The sequence below is a fragment of the Penicillium cataractarum genome (assembly GCF_028827025.1).
Source record: "Penicillium cataractarum strain IBT 29864 chromosome Unknown utg000004l, whole genome shotgun sequence".
NCBI classification, from domain to species: Eukaryota; Fungi; Ascomycota; class Eurotiomycetes; order Eurotiales; family Aspergillaceae; genus Penicillium; species Penicillium cataractarum.
In genome coordinates this window covers 1,444,720-1,461,349 of record NW_026622740.1, presented here as the reverse complement: position 1 = coordinate 1,461,349, position 16,630 = coordinate 1,444,720, and the positions used below count along the sequence as shown (strand labels likewise).

Genomic DNA, 16,630 nt, shown 5'->3' with positions numbered 1-16,630 from the left:
AATTTCCACTGTAGTAGTTCCTTCCTGGTAACTTTTCTGGTCCTTGGTCTGCGCCTGTTGAGAGAGAGCTTCCCTTGTTTCAGAAGTCCTTTTCTGCTATACTAAGGCCGTTGACTTTTTGCCACATGGGCTAAGTCCACAGCTCAACCTCACTATGGTTAAGTTAGGTAGCTGTTACTACTTACAGTCGCTCTAGCAAGGATATCAGCACGAATTGTAAAGAATCTCTTTATTCTCTAGATAATTTGTAACCTAGCTCTGCAATACCAATCTCTATTTCGCACCAACAGTCTCCCAATCAATCCAGGCAACATTCCCAAACACGCCCTCCTGATTCTGGAAAACCTTAGCCGGCTCACTATACGGCTCAAACCCTTTCTTATCCAGGACAGTAGTAACATTCCCATCCGCCCGCCCCGTCGCATTAAATCCGGGCCCCCGAATATCATACTCCGCCATGAACGTCACATTCTTCTCGTACCGCGCCACCCCGGACACAATCCAGTCAATGTACCCACTAGCCTTGATAGAAGCGTCCTCGTACGACCGAGCAAAGATAGACCGGTGCTGCGAGTTCCAGGGCCGGCCTAGAGCGCAGGCACCCACGATACTGGGCGCGACGGAGGCGTTTGCGGCGCGCACGTTGCTGTCCACGATGTAGACGCCGTATTTGTTGGTGAAGGTGGTGTTTGTGCCCTTCCAGGCGGTGATGCCGCCGCCGCAGCCGCGGAGGAGGACGTCGGACGATTGGATCCAGGCTGTGCCGAAGCCGTAGAGGAAGTCGGTTTGGCCGGCCAGGATGGATTTGTAGAAGTAGGCGTTGCCGAGCTTGCCGACGTAGACCTGGAGAGAGATGGTGTTAGGAAGGATTGAAGATGGGGATGTATGTGGTTTTGTTTGGATTGGAACGTACCGTGTCCTGGTAGGAGTAGAAACCGCAGTAGTAGAAGCCACCGTTGGCGCGGCTGAAGCTCAACGCGTGGGCGGGGCCGTCGCTATACTCAGCCCAGGTGTTGGTGAAGTCGATGTTGTAGGCGCGGAAGTTCTTGTTGCCAAAGGGCGTATCGGCCGGCACGGGGTAGCCCGTTGTGCCAGAGCCTGTCAGGCTGGCGTCGAGAGTGGGTGAAACGACTAGGACACTGGAGTAGACGTTGTCCACGCTCTGGCCGGTGCTGTCGAGGTTCGCGGCCGCCCAGGTGATGGTCACCTGGTTCTTGGTGGCATCGGTGGAAGCTGATGTCTGGCCAAGCAGAGTGACTGGGCCCGCACGGGTGACGTTCACTTGCTCCTTGTAGGTACCAGCCAGGATGAGGATGGTCTGAGAGGAATTGTCATTGGGCAGGGACTCAATGGCAGCCTGGATAGTGGTAAAGTCTGCATGCTTGTCCGAGGCCGAGACCTTGATAGTGCCCTTGGGACAATGAGTGCCCGAAGCCTGGCATTTCTGGCGAGAGACGCTGTTAACAGCTACACTGTGGACGCTAGCTGCGTGCCACAGGAGCGCAAGGAGAGCTGCAATGTAAAAGCGAAGCATGGCGGGCCAACTTCCTGCTATGGGTGGGATCCACTAGCCAGAAGAATGAGACCCCCAGGAAGAAAAGGTAGGATCCTTTTATACACCTGCAGAGCCCATTGCTCCTCACCAATGGCCTGGGGAAATGCCATCACGACACAGACGGAAAATCTCCTGTCCTATATTGTTCCTGACGAGGCTATTCCCGAGATGGTAGAGATGTCCGCGCGTGGATTGGCGTTGCCCTTCAGGCTCTCCGCAAAAGTCCCCATGAAGCTGGGGTCCCGGCGAAGCTTGACTTTCCCCGCATGGTGGAAAATCTTGCTGGGGAAGAGTGGAGGGAGATTGGGGGACGGAGAATTGGGCTTCCACCTGTGAGAGTGCGGGGTGAAGGAAGCTAGCGGGAGGTTTAAGTTGCAGGGGTATTTGAGGAGAAAGGAAGATATGGGGAAGTCAGGACTGCCTATTTATCGACCATGGACAAAAATCTACAATTACGGGGCTGGGTTTAGGCTAAATCTACAGTTTCATTGAGATTGAATGCCATAAAGTTAGTATTGCGCATGAAGGAAACTACAAAGGATCTGGTATGATGGGCAGGGGTTGTTTGAGGAACGAAGAACCTCTTTTTAGAGAAAAAGATCGAAGCAAGTAGGAAGTCCTTATGTTGTCAGAAGAGTACATGACTACAATGCTAGCTTGAATACTAGCGCCGGGGTAGACTCAACAGAGGTAAGCACTATGATACAGAATAGATACATTAAACGAGTGGTAATACACGCTGAGCACAAGGCTCAAAGAGCTCAAAGACACGCCAAATACAGCTGCAATCAATGAAACCATAAATTGGAAACAGAATAGGTATCAAATGATAGGCCGGAATGACCATAACATGGGTATCAGTAAAGACAGCCAGAAATCAAAATGGGTATCGTATGATCGCTTGACAAACGGAAGGTATCACTTTTTGCTAGTAATAATTCATCGGCGTCCATTCTTGTCCTGGGTAAGACGTGGGAGACATGATGATCTCCTCGCTGGAGTCATCACGTGTGACTGCGAGCTCGACAGGCTCGGGGGTGTCATTGACCAACCGCGCATCACCACGGTGCGGATGTGTCGACATGACGGAGACGTTTGAGACGTCGATCGATAGATCGGGACTTGGCTCGAGCTTGGGCTGGATTTCAGGCGACTTGGGTGGTACAGGTGGGTGAAAGTCTTCCTCAGCGCGTTCTTGGGACGGAGTTCGTTCTTCTACCTGGCTCACATCGGACAGTGGAGGGGATATACCGCTGTTCCCAGAATCAGATCCCCCGATGGGTGACAATGGTGGTGGGGACAGCATCGGTTGACTCTTCGTGCGAGTATGCTGGGGAGGTGCAGAGGATTCCCCGGATTGCATCGATGAATAGAACCGTCCAGTTAACATAGAAGTAGTCGCAACGACAGGCGGAAGGGGCATGCTTGCCCGCTGACGAGGGTCGCGAGTTTGAGAGGGCGATTCGACAGAGGAGAATGAGGACCTGGAGACCGGCGGAGGCGGGAGGTCCTTGCTAACTGGGTCGAGTGTAGAGTGGCCGTTGTGCCTGAATGAGTCTTGAGCTTGATACCCCATAGGAGCTGCTGGCTGGGCTTTCGCCTGAGCCGGTCTACCGTGACTCATATCGGGGGTCTTGCTCTGTGCAGGCTGAGGATCTTGTTGGCGACCGAAGAATCCCTGCAATCGGTTAGAAAAGACTTTTATCAACCGTTGGACATCACATCACATACGCTAATTCTGCTAAATCCCCGCTTCTTCTGGCCACCGTCCTTCTGCTGCGGTTCATTCTGAGTGCTCCGTGTTTGAAGGCTCTGGACTTCTTTCGAGAATCCCTCTTGGAATCCAGAGAGGGCATTGCCCACCGACGCACGACGCCGTCTTCCAAAATTCTTCAACTTGTCCATCTTGGAATCACCAGATGCAGCGTGTTGCGACATCTCGTTGGCCGGAGTATTTGGACGCGTGCCCTTGCTGTTATTGCTTTGTCGACCAAAGCTACCAAAGCTCAACATGCTGCTTCGAGTGCCTGGCGAGTATCTCACTTCGTTCCGGAGCGGGCTTTGTACACCCGGGGTTGATGGAGGGAGACCGCTGATTGACCTGCGCTTTGACTCCAAGATTTCTGCCGAACTGGGGGGTCGTAGTGGGTAAGCTGAGCCAAAGCCTGGCGCAACATCGTCGAGCGATGGCAGAGTGATATCGGATACCCGAGCTCTGGAGCTGGGTTGGTTGTACACATGCCGTTCTGACATATCATCCTCGGCCCTGTTCACCGGTTGCTGCAATGGCGAGGGGGGTGTCCCAACTTCTTCCTCTCGCGGATGGCTGACTTGATGCTCATCAATTCCGAGCGTGGAGACAGACGGTTGTCGTGGGGTAAATTCTGACTCCAGAGACAAAAAAAGACCCTTGGGAGGATCGTCCCTGGGGGGCAAATCCTTCGGAGGAAGGCTTGGTGCATCTTCCTTTGTAGGGGAAACATCCGTTGGAGGAACATCCGGAAGGATATCTCTTGCAACCACATCCTGTGTTGGGAGGTCGACCGACAAGCGTCCTTTTGGTGGTAAGACAGGGGCTTCATCTTCTTCAGACACTGGACGGATTGACAGAATGATGGCCTCGGAAGCTGGGATACTCGGCAGTGATGCGTCTTTCGTATCCGACACGGTGGAAGGCGCAGGGGGTTGGCTAGCAAGACCTGGCAAGCTCTTCTCGCTCTGCTCATCGTCAGTTGGGGCACAAGTCACGCAATGACTAGTATCCTCCTTCAACTCCTCTTCGGGTTGGTGCTGCGGGCCATCGGACTGGAGAGCAATGGTTGCACTTGGGCTCAAACGCGGCTCAAAGGTCGATGCCTGTTGTGGACGGGGTTCGGTGGGTGACAGCCCAAGAGCCGCATTCATTTCCCGTTCAAAGTCGAATGCAAACTCCGAGAAATCTCCACTTCTACGGTGGTCGACTTCCGAGGTCATGGGTGTTTGACTAGGCAAGTCTCTATTGACTTGGTCTACAGACCGCATGTAGTCTACCGACCCATTGGATTTGAGACGCTTGCCTGCACGCTCATCGTCGACAGAGCCCTCTAGAGACGAGGCAGGATCCATAGTGGTCGCAGGGGCAGCAGAGAGATTGTCGTTCCGACTGGACTTGAAGATGGGAAGGCTCCCAAAGACCACAGAGTTGCGTAGGGAAAAGTTACCATGGGAAGAATCCGAGTTACCAGACTCGGAGAGTGAAGAGAACTGCAATTGTAAACTCCTGCGAGGAGCAGGAGTCGATTGGTCAACCTACAGACATTACCAACATCAGAACCGGCCCGAAAAAAAAGTCATCATGAAAATGGGAAAGGAGGAGTGGAGAGCCGAAAGAAGAAAGATGAATCAAATACATCAATCGTGTCGCATTCTAGAATCCAATGCCAGAGCGATGGGAATTACATCGTGGTATCCGACAGTGATAAGGAGACATGAAGTATGAAAAAGGCGAGGGATATAGACTGTAGTGCTGGCTTCCAGCGCGCTGTCCCACGACGAAAATTGAAAGAATGACACCCCGTCCAAGTAGGGAATAAGAATGACATAAAGGAAATGAGATCACGTATCTACCTTGTCTCCGCTGGGTCGGAACTTGCTCCTGCCCTTGGCGAATAAACCCTTGGCAGCTTCACCTGCTTTTCCACCGAAAGTGCCAGCCGTGTGGAGGAGATCCTTGCCACGCTGCTCGACGTTTTGCCGATTTACAATCGTTCCAATATGACCAGAGGGACGTCTAGCGTGGCCAGCGCCTGCTGGAGCGCCGTCTTCCTTAGAGGCAATGTTGCCGAGAGATGCGAGCTTGGGGAACTTTCTGGTCGTAGGCGATGTCCGTGGGAATCCAGAAGATAGGGTCTGACTTGAGTGAACAAGATCAGCATGCTCTGGATGAGCATGGACAGTAAACTCAAGCCAAGTCTTGATACCCGTGTCTAGAGTCGCGAATTGATCTCGGGTTTGATCAAACGCTCGGATGCGCTCCACGGGAGATGGCTTGTTGAGAATGTCGCGGAACCCTTGCAGTTTTCCTTCGTCGACCTTCGATATTCCAACTGGCAAAGACACTTCCCTTTCAGCTGCCTGGCCACCAATGGGGCCCACAATTTCCTCCGGTGGAGAGATGGTCTGTGGGATTGGAGGTACGATTGAGAGCCTGGGCTTCTCGACGCGCTGAGTGTCGTCTGAAATTTCACCAGCAGTCACTGGCCGGTCCCTTGACAGGTCCTCCGCCATGGGCTCCAGATCATCGGCGATGGCCTCGGGATCATGGACAGCCAGAGCTGCGCTCAAAGAGGGAGCCACGGTATCCGCCGCAGGGGCCTGCGCGACGGGCTCGCCACCCGACGAGGCCGACTCCCACGAGAACCGCCGTCCTAATCGAGGTCTCTTCGGCTCAGCGTCGGCTGGTGGGACTGTTTCGCTAGGCGTGTGCGTAGCTGCGTATGGGTCCTGAGCAGCCAGAGGATGTGTGCTAGTCCAGTCGGGGTGGGTTTCTGAAACAAGTGGCCTCGGGACTTCGTGGGGACCGGGCCCGGTCGAACTATCCCAGTACTTCTCGTAGTCTTGCGGGATAGACCCATCCGGGTTTGGCTGTGGCTGCGGCTCGGGCTCTTGTGAGTTCTCCCGGCTCAAGGACCGCATAATCTCTTCTCTCAATCGATCGTTGTCAGTATCCTGCGGCGAGTTGCCTGCACTAGTAGGAATGATCGTAGGAATCTCGCCTCGATAGCCTTCAGATGCGGCTGAGCCATTGCTGCCAAATTTGAGAGGTGCGACGTAAGCATCGGCGGCCGTAGTCGATGGGATCAATGCGCTCTGAGTGTCTGGGATGTCGACGGGTCTTTCTGGTGAGCCGGACTGGCCTGGAGAGACCGACGACATCTCTGCTTGACCCGCCGAGGGAGCCTGATTGTTCGTAATCAGAGGTGTTTTCGAAGGGCTATTGTCACTCTCGGGAAGGCTCATATCCCGTCGATGACCAGGCTTGAAGAATGGAGCCTGGTCCGCACCTTCCTTTGGCGCGTTGGTGGGGGTACTGGACTCTGCAGGCTCCTCGGGAATTGTGGGTGTTTTGTCGTCCTGAGTGGTACGGTGACTGATAATTGGACTGATGACGGAGGTCCCGTCGCTGTTTGACCGCACCACACTGCCGGCAGTGGAGTTGGGAGTCTCTGGAACGTCGAAGGCTTGGTGTACCACCGATGTGAAGCCCTGAGAGGCCTGGGAATCCTGGGAGGCTTGAGACGGATTGTGACGTAAGGAGGCCTCCGGGGACTCGGCGCTTGCATTTTGCTGGAAGCTTGGATCAGTGGAACCGATGAAATCGGCACCGAATCCTGACATTCTTTTGAACTCCGGTAGCGCTATGGAGGGAGGATGTTGAGTTGAGGCGCTTAGATTTTCGGGCACGGTACCGTTGCCACTAGCCATGGCAGGATGATTCGGGGCAGCACTGGGCTGAATAGAGCCTTGGGGCTCTGCTGGACGTCCGGAACTTGCTGCTTCACCCTGTGGTGTTCGCTCCTCGCGCATTCGCTTGTAGATATCGGCAGGTCTAACGAAAGGCAGCGACTTCTGATCGCCAGCGCTGGGAAGCGGCTTGGTTTCGGTAGTGGGACTTGCGCGGATCTCATCAGTCCCAAACCCAAGTCCAGACAAGCGCCTGGAGCTCAACTCGGAGGTGCTTCCCGTCTTGTGCGTGGCGTAGGGAGGCGCAGGTGCCGCTGGTGGCTCTTCCTCTTCTTCTTCGTCGTCATCGTCACCCCAGTCGCCACCATCGTATGAATACTGCTTCGCCTGCACCCAGCGCTGGGTCTTTTGGCGATTGACGTTCCGTTCGAAGGAGGGGGCAGCTCTGCCCGTACTTGCGGGCGAGAGGGGACTATTCGCGTTGGAAGAACTAAATAAAAGATGTTTGTCTCAGAACTTGTGTGACGAAGCACAGGTGGTAGCGCAACGGGTAGTATACTCACAGGTTCTGGACCCCCCGGCCATGCCATGGAGGATTACGGTCCGCCATCAAGATAATAGCGTCGAGTGGTGTGGTCAACCGGACTTACGGCTCTAGCATCGGTTGCTGCCTGGCTGGCTAGACTGTAGAAGTTTCCGCGTTGTGATCGTTAATACGCAAGGTCGACGGACCCCTGATGCTTTTCCTGAGCTCGTGCAGGAGGGGACCGCCGGGTATTTGAGGGAGGACGGTGTGGCGCGAGCAACGTTGCGAATGCCAATGCGGACGCCGATCAGATCAGATGGGTTAGCTGGAAGAGCTGGAAGCGGGCGGCGGGAAACAAGATTGATGTACACGGGCAGAAGATGACGTGTATCCACTAGAATTGAGCAATATGAACACAACTGAGTGGAAGTCAAGAAGTGAAATGGAAGAAAGAAGAATGTCGGAGCATTGATATACTTGAAGCCCCGAAACTGTGTTCCAAGGAATCCTGTTCCCCTGATTTTAAGTCTGGGGTTACTTTACAGCCTGCCCGATCTAAATTTGGGTGCGGCGGTGCTGCTGACGTAACGATACAGCCATCCGGACATCCCTCACGTGACAGCCATCAAAGTCGCCGCGATCCACGACGTGTTTCAATTTAGGTGGCTTGCAATCAGGGAACAAATAGTCGTGGTGTTTTTCTCCTGAACATTCAACTGATGCAAAGGCTACACTGGCTTTTGTTTGCTTGACCCCCCGCCATACACCTGGAATATTCTCTCCCAACGCTATCGCTGCAACCGGACACGTCTACGCCTCCCCCTTATCGATTAGAGTCCAGTTGAACCACCAGCCCCGTTGCCAAACACCGGCCAAGTCCACCCTGACCCACGCCTCCTCTAATCTCCGAATACAACGGCTTTTTGATTCACCGGGTCGCCTTTCCTACCTCGCCCTGTCAAAATGACCGGACCGTCCATTCAAGATCGCACCAGCGAGTTCAGCGCCATTCTGGGCCACGCTCAAAAACGACTCAGCGCCTCGAAAGTTGGAACCCAGCGACAAGCGCTCCTGACGGACGCCCAAAGGCGACAAGCGAATGGGTCGCCCTCTGGTGCGCAAGATGGTAAGACAGGTAGATCCGAGTTTGCGCGGAGGGCGCGGGATATCGGAAAGGGCATTACTGGAACGACCGCGAAATTGCAGCGTTTGGCAGAGTGTGAGTTGCTTGCTTTTGGAAAGCAGAACCGCTTCAGTGGTTCGGCTAGGTTTCGTTAATGGATAGAGTCTAATATGAGAGATTATAGTGGCGAAGCGGAAAACACTCTTCGATGACCGACCCGTCGAGATCTCCGAATTGACATACGTGATCAAGCAAGACCTGGCCTCGCTGAACCAGCAGATCGCCTCCTTATCTGCGTTGACCCAAGCGCAACATCCGAAGTCAAGCCGCTCCAAGACAGACCAGGAAGGAGAACACAATGACAATGTGAGTGGGCGATTTAGTATCGAGAGCGCACGGCCTATACGCTGACTAGTTACATCCTAGGTCGTCGTTATGTTGCAGGGAAAACTTGCGGACGTCGGATCTTCTTTCAAGGATGTCCTCGAAGTCCGGACAAAGAACATCCAGGCCTCTCGAACAAGAACCGAGAATTTTGTCTCCTCCGTCTCCTCCAAATCACAAAGTGCTCTTGACTCGCAACGCTCTGATTCACCTCTATACAACACCTCGGGGCGCCGAACTCCTCAGCCAGGGTATCAAGGAAACTCGTCCGACCTTTTGACCTTGGATCCTTCAAACCCCTCACCCTTGGGTCAGTCAATGCAATCAGATCAGCAACTCCTCGTCATGGAGGAGGCCCAATCCAGCAATTCCTACGTCCAGGCCCGTGGAGAGGCCATCGAAGCCATTGAGCGAACTATTAGCGAACTGGGTGGCATTTTCGGCCAGTTGGCACAGATGGTCAGCGAACAGTCTGAAATGATTCAACGTATCGACGCAAATACCGAGGACGTTGTGGACAACGTCCAAGGCGCTCAGCGAGAACTCATGAAATATTGGACTCGGGTGTCTGGTAATCGCTGGCTTATTGCCAAGATGTTTGGTATCCTGATGGTGAGTACATTCATTTTCTACTCGAGTGGCACACATCATTAACCGTTCTCCAGATTTTTTTCCTTCTTTGGGTTTTGATCTCGTGATAAACTCGATTCGTCAACCCTTTCTTTTCGATATTGTATTATAATACCTCGCTGTCTGTAGTCCTTGGGACATACAACAGCTCCCCTGCATGCCCCACACTCACCATGCGTGCCGTCTTTTCTTTGTCCTTGGCTAGACTGGGATGTCTGATACACTCGTTCCTCCCTTCCTTTTCCTTATCTTCCTATCCTGGGACTGTGTCCTTACGAAGAGAAACTCAAGTAAATACGGACTGTGTACTAATTGAATCAACACGAATAAACAATTTTATCATTTATGAAACCAACAGTCCATGATGCGATCCATAGAGGCCGCGAACAATTATGGTGAAGGCTGACCATCTCTTAGACTGGCCTCCCTCCAAGTCCCCTTCAGATTCTAACTGATTAGAAAGTTGTATGAAAGGATTTCACAAACTTGGGGTTAATAATCTCGCTACTGCCCTCGGCCCTACGACCAGGCTTTCTGAAGGAGAAAAGTTCCCTAAAGACTGAGAGATGGTTCGAACGCTCCGGATGTCTAATAGGGGCGATCTGTCAAACGGTAGTTTGTGTGATAAACTAGCACGATCAATATAAATTCTAGCGATGGTATTTATGTCGCCTGGCACATACTTGAACGTAGTTGGGTATCGGCAACCTCCGACCACTAAACCCAACTGGTCCGGCGACCGGCTTTTCGGACTCCCGAGAGATTAGGAGGCTGGAATCACCGGATACTCTGATTCCAACATAGCTTCAGCAAGGCCAAGGATAATACTCACAAGCAGAGAACAGGGGTCATTTGTCATTCAAATCAAGATATTATTCATTGAAGGTGAAGTACCGGCCTGGAGGCCGATCGCAGAAAAATGACCTCTACAATACCCGCAGTAAGTTCGCCGGTCCTGCTTCGAGCTTCCTTGTCTACCAAGCACAGCTAATGGATAAATAGTGCGACTTATGTCACATAAGAAAGGTCAGGCCGCCTAGGTTGTGACCCACTCAATAATTTTATGTCAAAGATGTTTATATTGTTGCTCAGGTCAAATGCGATCGCCAGGATCCATGTATGAACTGTGTGGATGCAAAGGCTGATTGTCTTCGCACACGTCACGCCAGAGTCCATCGCCCGAGAGTTTCTCGGTTTGTTCCACACCAGAGATTGCGCATGACAATTGACCAACTGATATTGAATAGTCTAGATGCATTAGCTGAGAGACTTGCGAAGTTGGAAAGATCAAACACAGCTGAAACCGCAACCTCTGCATCGCCTCCATCAGGGAATGCAAATCATGATGGTACTTCGACTGCACCATCGTCTCCAGGAACAACTCATTATGATACCTCTAGGCCGTTCCCGTCTACCAAGAGAAAGTTCTATGTAGCGCCCATACCTAGCGAAGCCAGTCCATCCAGGCAACAGGATAAAAAGCGTCGAGTCTCGCAGAGTGTTCATTCGCAAGTCCACGCTGAACACCACTCTTCAGAGTCAACTCGTCACGCCAGTGAGGCAAGAGAGTATATTGAAAACGAGCTGCAATGCAATCCCGCTCTTTCACAGGACAGGCGAACTGCCCTCGAAATGGCGCGCAGGTTTGTCGGTCAGCTATCCAACCCGGGCTTGCAGCGCCAAGAAAATCCTACCTGCGAAGAGCTAGATGTTGAAGAGAATTTGGCACGACCAAATCTCACACCGGAATTACTGTACATGATGTTACCTGGTAAGTGATTTTTTGATAACATGGAAACCCATATACTCACGGTAGCAGGGCCGGATAGGAAAACCAATTCTCAAGGAACGCTTGTGTGGCCAGACCATATCTCTGATAAAACCCTTGAAAGAATGGGGTTGGCTATTATGGAGCGTAGTGAGAGTGAACAGGTGCTTCAGCTGTATCGGATCAGTGTATGGATCAAAGCCTTTTCCTGCATATCAAAATTGGCACCGTTGATATCCAGCGAGCATTTGAAGGCTCACTTCAGGAGATTGAAGAAACAATATGAGGCTGGAGCTATCGAGGAGCTCAATTCAATTCCACTAACGGCTTCTCCAAGCCTACCACTGCTACAGGCGCTCCTGTCAGGTGTGAGTCAATATTCTCAGAGCATAATTCCTTGCTTAAATGCTAATGCTAATGCATAACAGAAACGGTTGATGCAGTATTTGGGCAACATGTCCCGCTGTTGGATGTTCACAGCTCTGGCATCCAAGGTCATCATTGCCTTGAACTATCATAACATTACCGACACTGTACCCCGGAATGAAGTGGAAGAAGAGATACACGCCTGTGTATACACATGTTACTATTTCGACAAGACACTCAGTCTGCTTCTCCTTCGGCCACCATCGTTACCTGAGCTGAAGGTTGAGCCAACAAGATTGATGCATTTGGACCCAGACTTACCTACTACGCCCATGATAACCGGTATTGTCGAATTCGCATGTCTTAAAAATACCTTGCCCAACATCCTGCTGGATACGAAAGAGATGGGTGATATAGAAAAAGCCAATGCCTTGTCTGATCTTGTTGTCCGTGCCCAGGCAATTCATTCCAATCTCCAAATGGTAGGTTCGTTTCTACGCGAAGTCAGAGTCGCCGCTTACCTGCTATTTTCCAGCATCGCAACCGCCAGGAATTAGAGTTTCCTGCCTCGTGGAGAATCTTAAGCCGCGAATGGCTGTCTATGGACTTCAACTATTATTCCATCTTGACCACTATTATCCGCGCACGGTCATCAGTGCTGAAATCGCGCTTGGTTTGCGAAGAGTGCCTCTACGCGGCTCGCAAGGCGTTAATGACACTTCGTGCTTTGCAAGAAGCCTTCTCTGGGAACGCCACGTCCGTGGATTCATATCCATATTTCCTCACATGGTTCGCACTTATCCGCCATGTTAAAAATTCTTCAAATAATGAACTGATTTGATTCTAGGACGATGTTACTTGTTCCCCTCTCGCCGTTCTTCGTCCTCTTTTGCAATGTTGTTGCGACGTCAGACCACAGGGATTACGAAATGATAAGGAAGATCACAGATGACCTTCGGCAGTTCGCCAAAGCAAATGCGTCCATCGGCAAACTGTGCGCGCTATTCGCAAAGTTCCTTGATTTATGTGCGCCGTTGGTCAAGCTTAATCCTGCTGGTGCAGTTGAGCAACCAGATGCTTCCCAGAATGGAGATCATAACACAGAGCGGCGATCCCTTGGCCAATTGAGATCTTCCTATCCAGATGTGCTACACCAAGATGCGGGCCATTTTCCCAATACGCTTCCAAGCCCACAAACCAGTAGCGAGGCTTTTGGCGTGCCTCCCTCGGTCGAGGGGTGGGATGATAGTCTGATTTGGGAGTTGTTTGATAACCAGCCGTCGCTGGGATGGGCAGATTCGGAGTTGTGGAGTGCCATGACACAGCTGTAAAAAACTAGCCACAGGACTATAGAGGCCAAGAGAATCCATTCGAGAAACGTCACAGGATTATGCAAACGCGCAAATACGTCCTAGACATGGAATTGAATAGGTTACAACCGTTTGAGCATTCGCGAAGCGTGGGTGCGAGTCTCATTGTCGACTTGATTGTAAATGATTTTGCTAAGCATTTTCGTGGAGCAGGTACTCCAAGGCTCCTTGCTACTGGTTCGTCAAATAGTGAGATAAAAAAGCAGAAGAATCTAAAAGCAAGTCCAATAAGAAATAATGGAGGAGAATAGACCCTAAAGCTCTAGGTTCCGACATTGACGAATCTCATTCTTCGCATACCATGATTGTAATCATCAAGATGTGATACATTTCTTGTAGCCCTAGGGCACCACAAACTACTTATGTTGCCGTAACACATCTAATATTGCGCATTGCGAGGATTTGTCAAGTACAAATACCAGTTGGTGATCTCCGTCCAGAATAGCAACTTCGGGTACGCTTGTGGCCATGCCTTCCGAGACCGCTGAAAAGGAACAGTCGATCCAGCTTACCTTATAGAAGGGTAGGCTTAACGTATAACTATATGTGGCCACTAGAATAATCAATAATAAAAGCGCGGCCAAGACAAATATCGATGGCCGTGTTATCGAACTCCGGGGCTCGTAGCCTGAGTAACGAGGCATCAAAGTATCTCCCCATGAATGCCTGCAGCCTCAGGCCTAAAGGTCCTTTCAGCACCGCGCGCCGGAACATCGCGTGTCATCAACCGAGCAAGCGGGCGAAGCATCTCAGCTTGACACGCATGCGATCGTGCTTGGTCTCTCCTACATGAAGTACATATCTTAACGTGGGAATCTGGTGTAGAGATGGCTCATCCTCGCGATGGCGCTGCGGTCCCTTCCCGGACGCCCCTGGGATTGCCGTCGAGTGCACTGAAACCTTACTCTTGCGTGGTCTGCCACAAGAGGAAAGTTAAATGTAATCGCGAGGAGCCATGTTCAAACTGCGCTAAGGCCAGTGTTGAGTGTATCTACCGCCCCCCGGCGCCTCCAAGGCGCCGCAAGAGAGAGCGCGATGGAAGCCGAGGCGCGTCTCAAGAACGAGAGAAGTCAGTTCGGCGGAACAGCAGAGAGCCATCGTCTGGAGGTAATGCAGCACACCATGCCTCCCCAGCCAGAAATATGTCCAATGGTACCGAAACAAGCCGAAGCGGGTCCGGAAGGATGATTATGAGGGAAGGCAACTCAGTCTACCTTGATAAGTTAGTGACCTTGCGGCCTATCAACTTGGAATGAGATAGCTAATAAGGAAATACACAGTACTCTTTGGACAAGCGTGAGCCATGAGGTTGGTGACTCTCGGATCTTTCGGGCTTTCCCTTCCCTTCTAACTTTCGCTTGTAGCTCCCAGATGCGGCGGAAGTCCTGGGCGATGCAGCGGATGACAACAGCGATAATGCATCGCAGGACGAAGACAATGTTTCGTCCATGCTTCTCAGCCATGGAACACGAGAAGGCCTGGCCGAATTGCACCCCAACCCGTTACACATATTTAAGTTATGGCAGACGTTTCTTGAGAGAGTCAACCCATTGACGAAGATCGTGCATGCGCCAACTGTTCAGCAGCAGATACTGGAAGCTATGAGTGACTTGAAACAAGTCAGCAAGGACTTTGAAGCATTAATGTTTTCCATCTATTGCATCTCCCTGATATCCCTTCAGGCTGGAGATGTCGAGAAGGCATTTGGCGAGAGTAAAAAGAAACTTCTATCAAGATGCCGACGAGGAGCACAACAAGCATTCAGAAATGCCTCTTTCCTTCGCACATCAAGTACAGTGGTTCTTCAAGCGTTCATATTATACTTGGTGAGTTGTATCCTACGCTAAACACCCTTCAGTGACTGACAGGTGTTGGTCTAGTTGTCAATGAGGGCTTTCTCCGATCCACATACTATCTGGTCATTGAGCGGTGTTGCACTACGAATGGCACAGAGGATTGGCATTCACCGCGATGGCTCTGGTCATGGGCTTTCAATTTTCGAAACCGAGATGCGACGCCGTATCTGGTTCCAACTCATGATTCTAGATGCAACGTCAGCGCAATTCTGTGGAGTCGCTGCAGGTCCATTCGTGGACTCGGCTGATACCAGACCACCAATGAATGCAAATGACAGCGACCTTGATCCGCGCATGACAGAGCCCGCATGCGAAAAGGAGGGCCCGTCTGAGATGATTTTCTGCCTTGCTCGTAGTGAGTTTGGAAAATGGCTTCGTCGCTGGAACACTAACACTGGTGGCTCTGGTTCTCCGTGGGCTTTCCTGTCATCCTCAACGCTGTCGCTGAGCGAGAAGGATAGGTGTATTGATGAGCTGGAAGATATCATGGAACAAAAGTTCCTGAAATATTGTGATCAGTCAATCCCTCTTCATCTGGCTACTACAATGATGGTTCGCTCGTCCAGTCATTATACCAGGCTGATGGCGCATCATCCTCGCCATTATCACGACTCGGGTGCTCGTATACCCCAGTCTGAGAAGGATGTCATCTTTGGTCATTGTTTGAAGATGGCAGAGTATGCCGACTATGCTCAAACAAACCCTGACGTCCAGCGCTTTTCATGGCACATGGTCAATCACATGCCATGGGATGCTATGATCTTCATGCTGTCCGAGATGCGAAACAGGACCGACCCGGACGAGAAAGATAAAGTCTGGGAAATTGTTGGCAGTATCTATGGCCGTCATGTCCGACAGATGGGAAAGAAATCTCAGATGCCTCTTCATAAGGCTCTACAAAACTTGTTTGTCAAGGCGTGGAGAGCCTACGTTGACGAGTGTAACCAGCACGGTCGCACACCGAGACCTTGCCCGACAGTTGTGAGCAGCTCATTCAATACTTCCAAAGGTTTCACGGAAGCACAGGTTGCCCACGAAAATGCCCAGATGGAGGTGAATAATGCTCCAGTTCAAGAACCCGGCCAATATGCATCGAACGTCCCATTCGACGGCGGGACCGAGAACATGGATTTCCTACTTGGTGATAGTCCAATGGACTGGAGCGAATGGGACAACCTCTTGAATCAGTTTCAAGAATCGCTGGTGGACGACATGACGCTGATGCCGGGCTCAGTGTGATCGTGGCAAGGCTGCCATTTCTCGTACTAAAGACGGGTAAAATCGGGTGGACCCCAATCTAAGCAATGAATCATTTGGCGGCAAATTTGCTGTATCACAAGGACAATTGTTGTAACCACGACAAATGACAGATTTAAGGCGCACAACGGTTTTGGGTTCATGGAGCCTCGCGCCGATCGGCCGGCATTTCTCCGATCGTTGCTCGATTCCAACTCTCGGGGTCGGTGGTTAGGCCGCCCGAATACGAAATGGACACGCAGACACTGTAGCCTATATCTGACGATATTCCAGCAGCTGACCACCATAAATGCCTTCTCATATCTCCCAAATCCTTCATTGATCTCCCGTCGGACTTTCGAAACTACTTGTAT

General features: G+C 51.5%; 7 protein-coding genes across 7 annotated transcripts; 4 read left to right on the top strand and 3 right to left on the bottom strand.

The window, feature by feature from the left end:
• Positions 1-273: 273 nt before the first annotated feature.
• On the bottom strand, positions 274-1,534 carry N7496_005077 (putative pectin methylesterase; the record flags this gene model as incomplete). The annotated part of the gene is made up of 2 exons (XM_056698006.1): positions 274-843; positions 914-1,534. The coding sequence occupies 2 exons, from the start codon at positions 1,532-1,534 to the stop codon at positions 274-276; spliced, it is 1,191 nt and encodes a 396-aa protein (XP_056556531.1).
• Positions 1,535-1,645: 111 nt separating this feature from the next.
• Positions 1,646-1,891, top strand: N7496_005076 (uncharacterized protein; the record flags this gene model as incomplete). The annotated part of the gene is made up of 1 exon (XM_056698005.1): positions 1,646-1,891. One exon carries the CDS (start codon positions 1,646-1,648, stop codon positions 1,889-1,891), a length of 246 nt encoding a protein of 81 aa, XP_056556530.1.
• Positions 1,892-2,483: 592 nt separating this feature from the next.
• Positions 2,484-4,660, bottom strand: N7496_005075 (uncharacterized protein; the record flags this gene model as incomplete). The annotated part of the gene is made up of 2 exons (XM_056698004.1): positions 2,484-3,194; positions 3,287-4,660. The coding sequence occupies 2 exons, from the start codon at positions 4,658-4,660 to the stop codon at positions 2,484-2,486; spliced, it is 2,085 nt and encodes a 694-aa protein (XP_056556529.1).
• Positions 4,661-5,149: 489 nt separating this feature from the next.
• N7496_005074 (uncharacterized protein) lies at positions 5,150-7,607 on the bottom strand (the record flags this gene model as incomplete). The annotated part of the gene is made up of 2 exons (XM_056698003.1): positions 5,150-7,487; positions 7,561-7,607. 2 exons carry the CDS (start codon positions 7,605-7,607, stop codon positions 5,150-5,152), a joined length of 2,385 nt encoding a protein of 794 aa, XP_056556528.1.
• Positions 7,608-8,486: 879 nt separating this feature from the next.
• On the top strand, positions 8,487-9,684 carry N7496_005073 (t-SNARE syntaxin; the record flags this gene model as incomplete). Its single annotated transcript, XM_056698002.1, has 3 exons — positions 8,487-8,742; positions 8,831-9,012; positions 9,073-9,684. 3 exons carry the CDS (start codon positions 8,487-8,489, stop codon positions 9,682-9,684), a joined length of 1,050 nt encoding a protein of 349 aa, XP_056556527.1.
• Positions 9,685-10,752: 1,068 nt separating this feature from the next.
• Positions 10,753-13,125, top strand: N7496_005072 (fungal specific transcription factor domain-containing protein; the record flags this gene model as incomplete). Its single annotated transcript, XM_056698001.1, has 5 exons — positions 10,753-11,431; positions 11,480-11,796; positions 11,857-12,276; positions 12,330-12,583; positions 12,642-13,125. Coding segments are annotated over 5 exons (2,154 nt in total), but the record flags the coding sequence as incomplete, so codon positions are not given.
• Positions 13,126-13,991: 866 nt separating this feature from the next.
• On the top strand, positions 13,992-16,259 carry N7496_005071 (Zn(II)2Cys6 transcription factor; the record flags this gene model as incomplete). The annotated part of the gene is made up of 3 exons (XM_056698000.1): positions 13,992-14,390; positions 14,529-14,990; positions 15,045-16,259. 3 exons carry the CDS (start codon positions 13,992-13,994, stop codon positions 16,257-16,259), a joined length of 2,076 nt encoding a protein of 691 aa, XP_056556525.1.
• Positions 16,260-16,630: the final 371 nt, after the last annotated feature.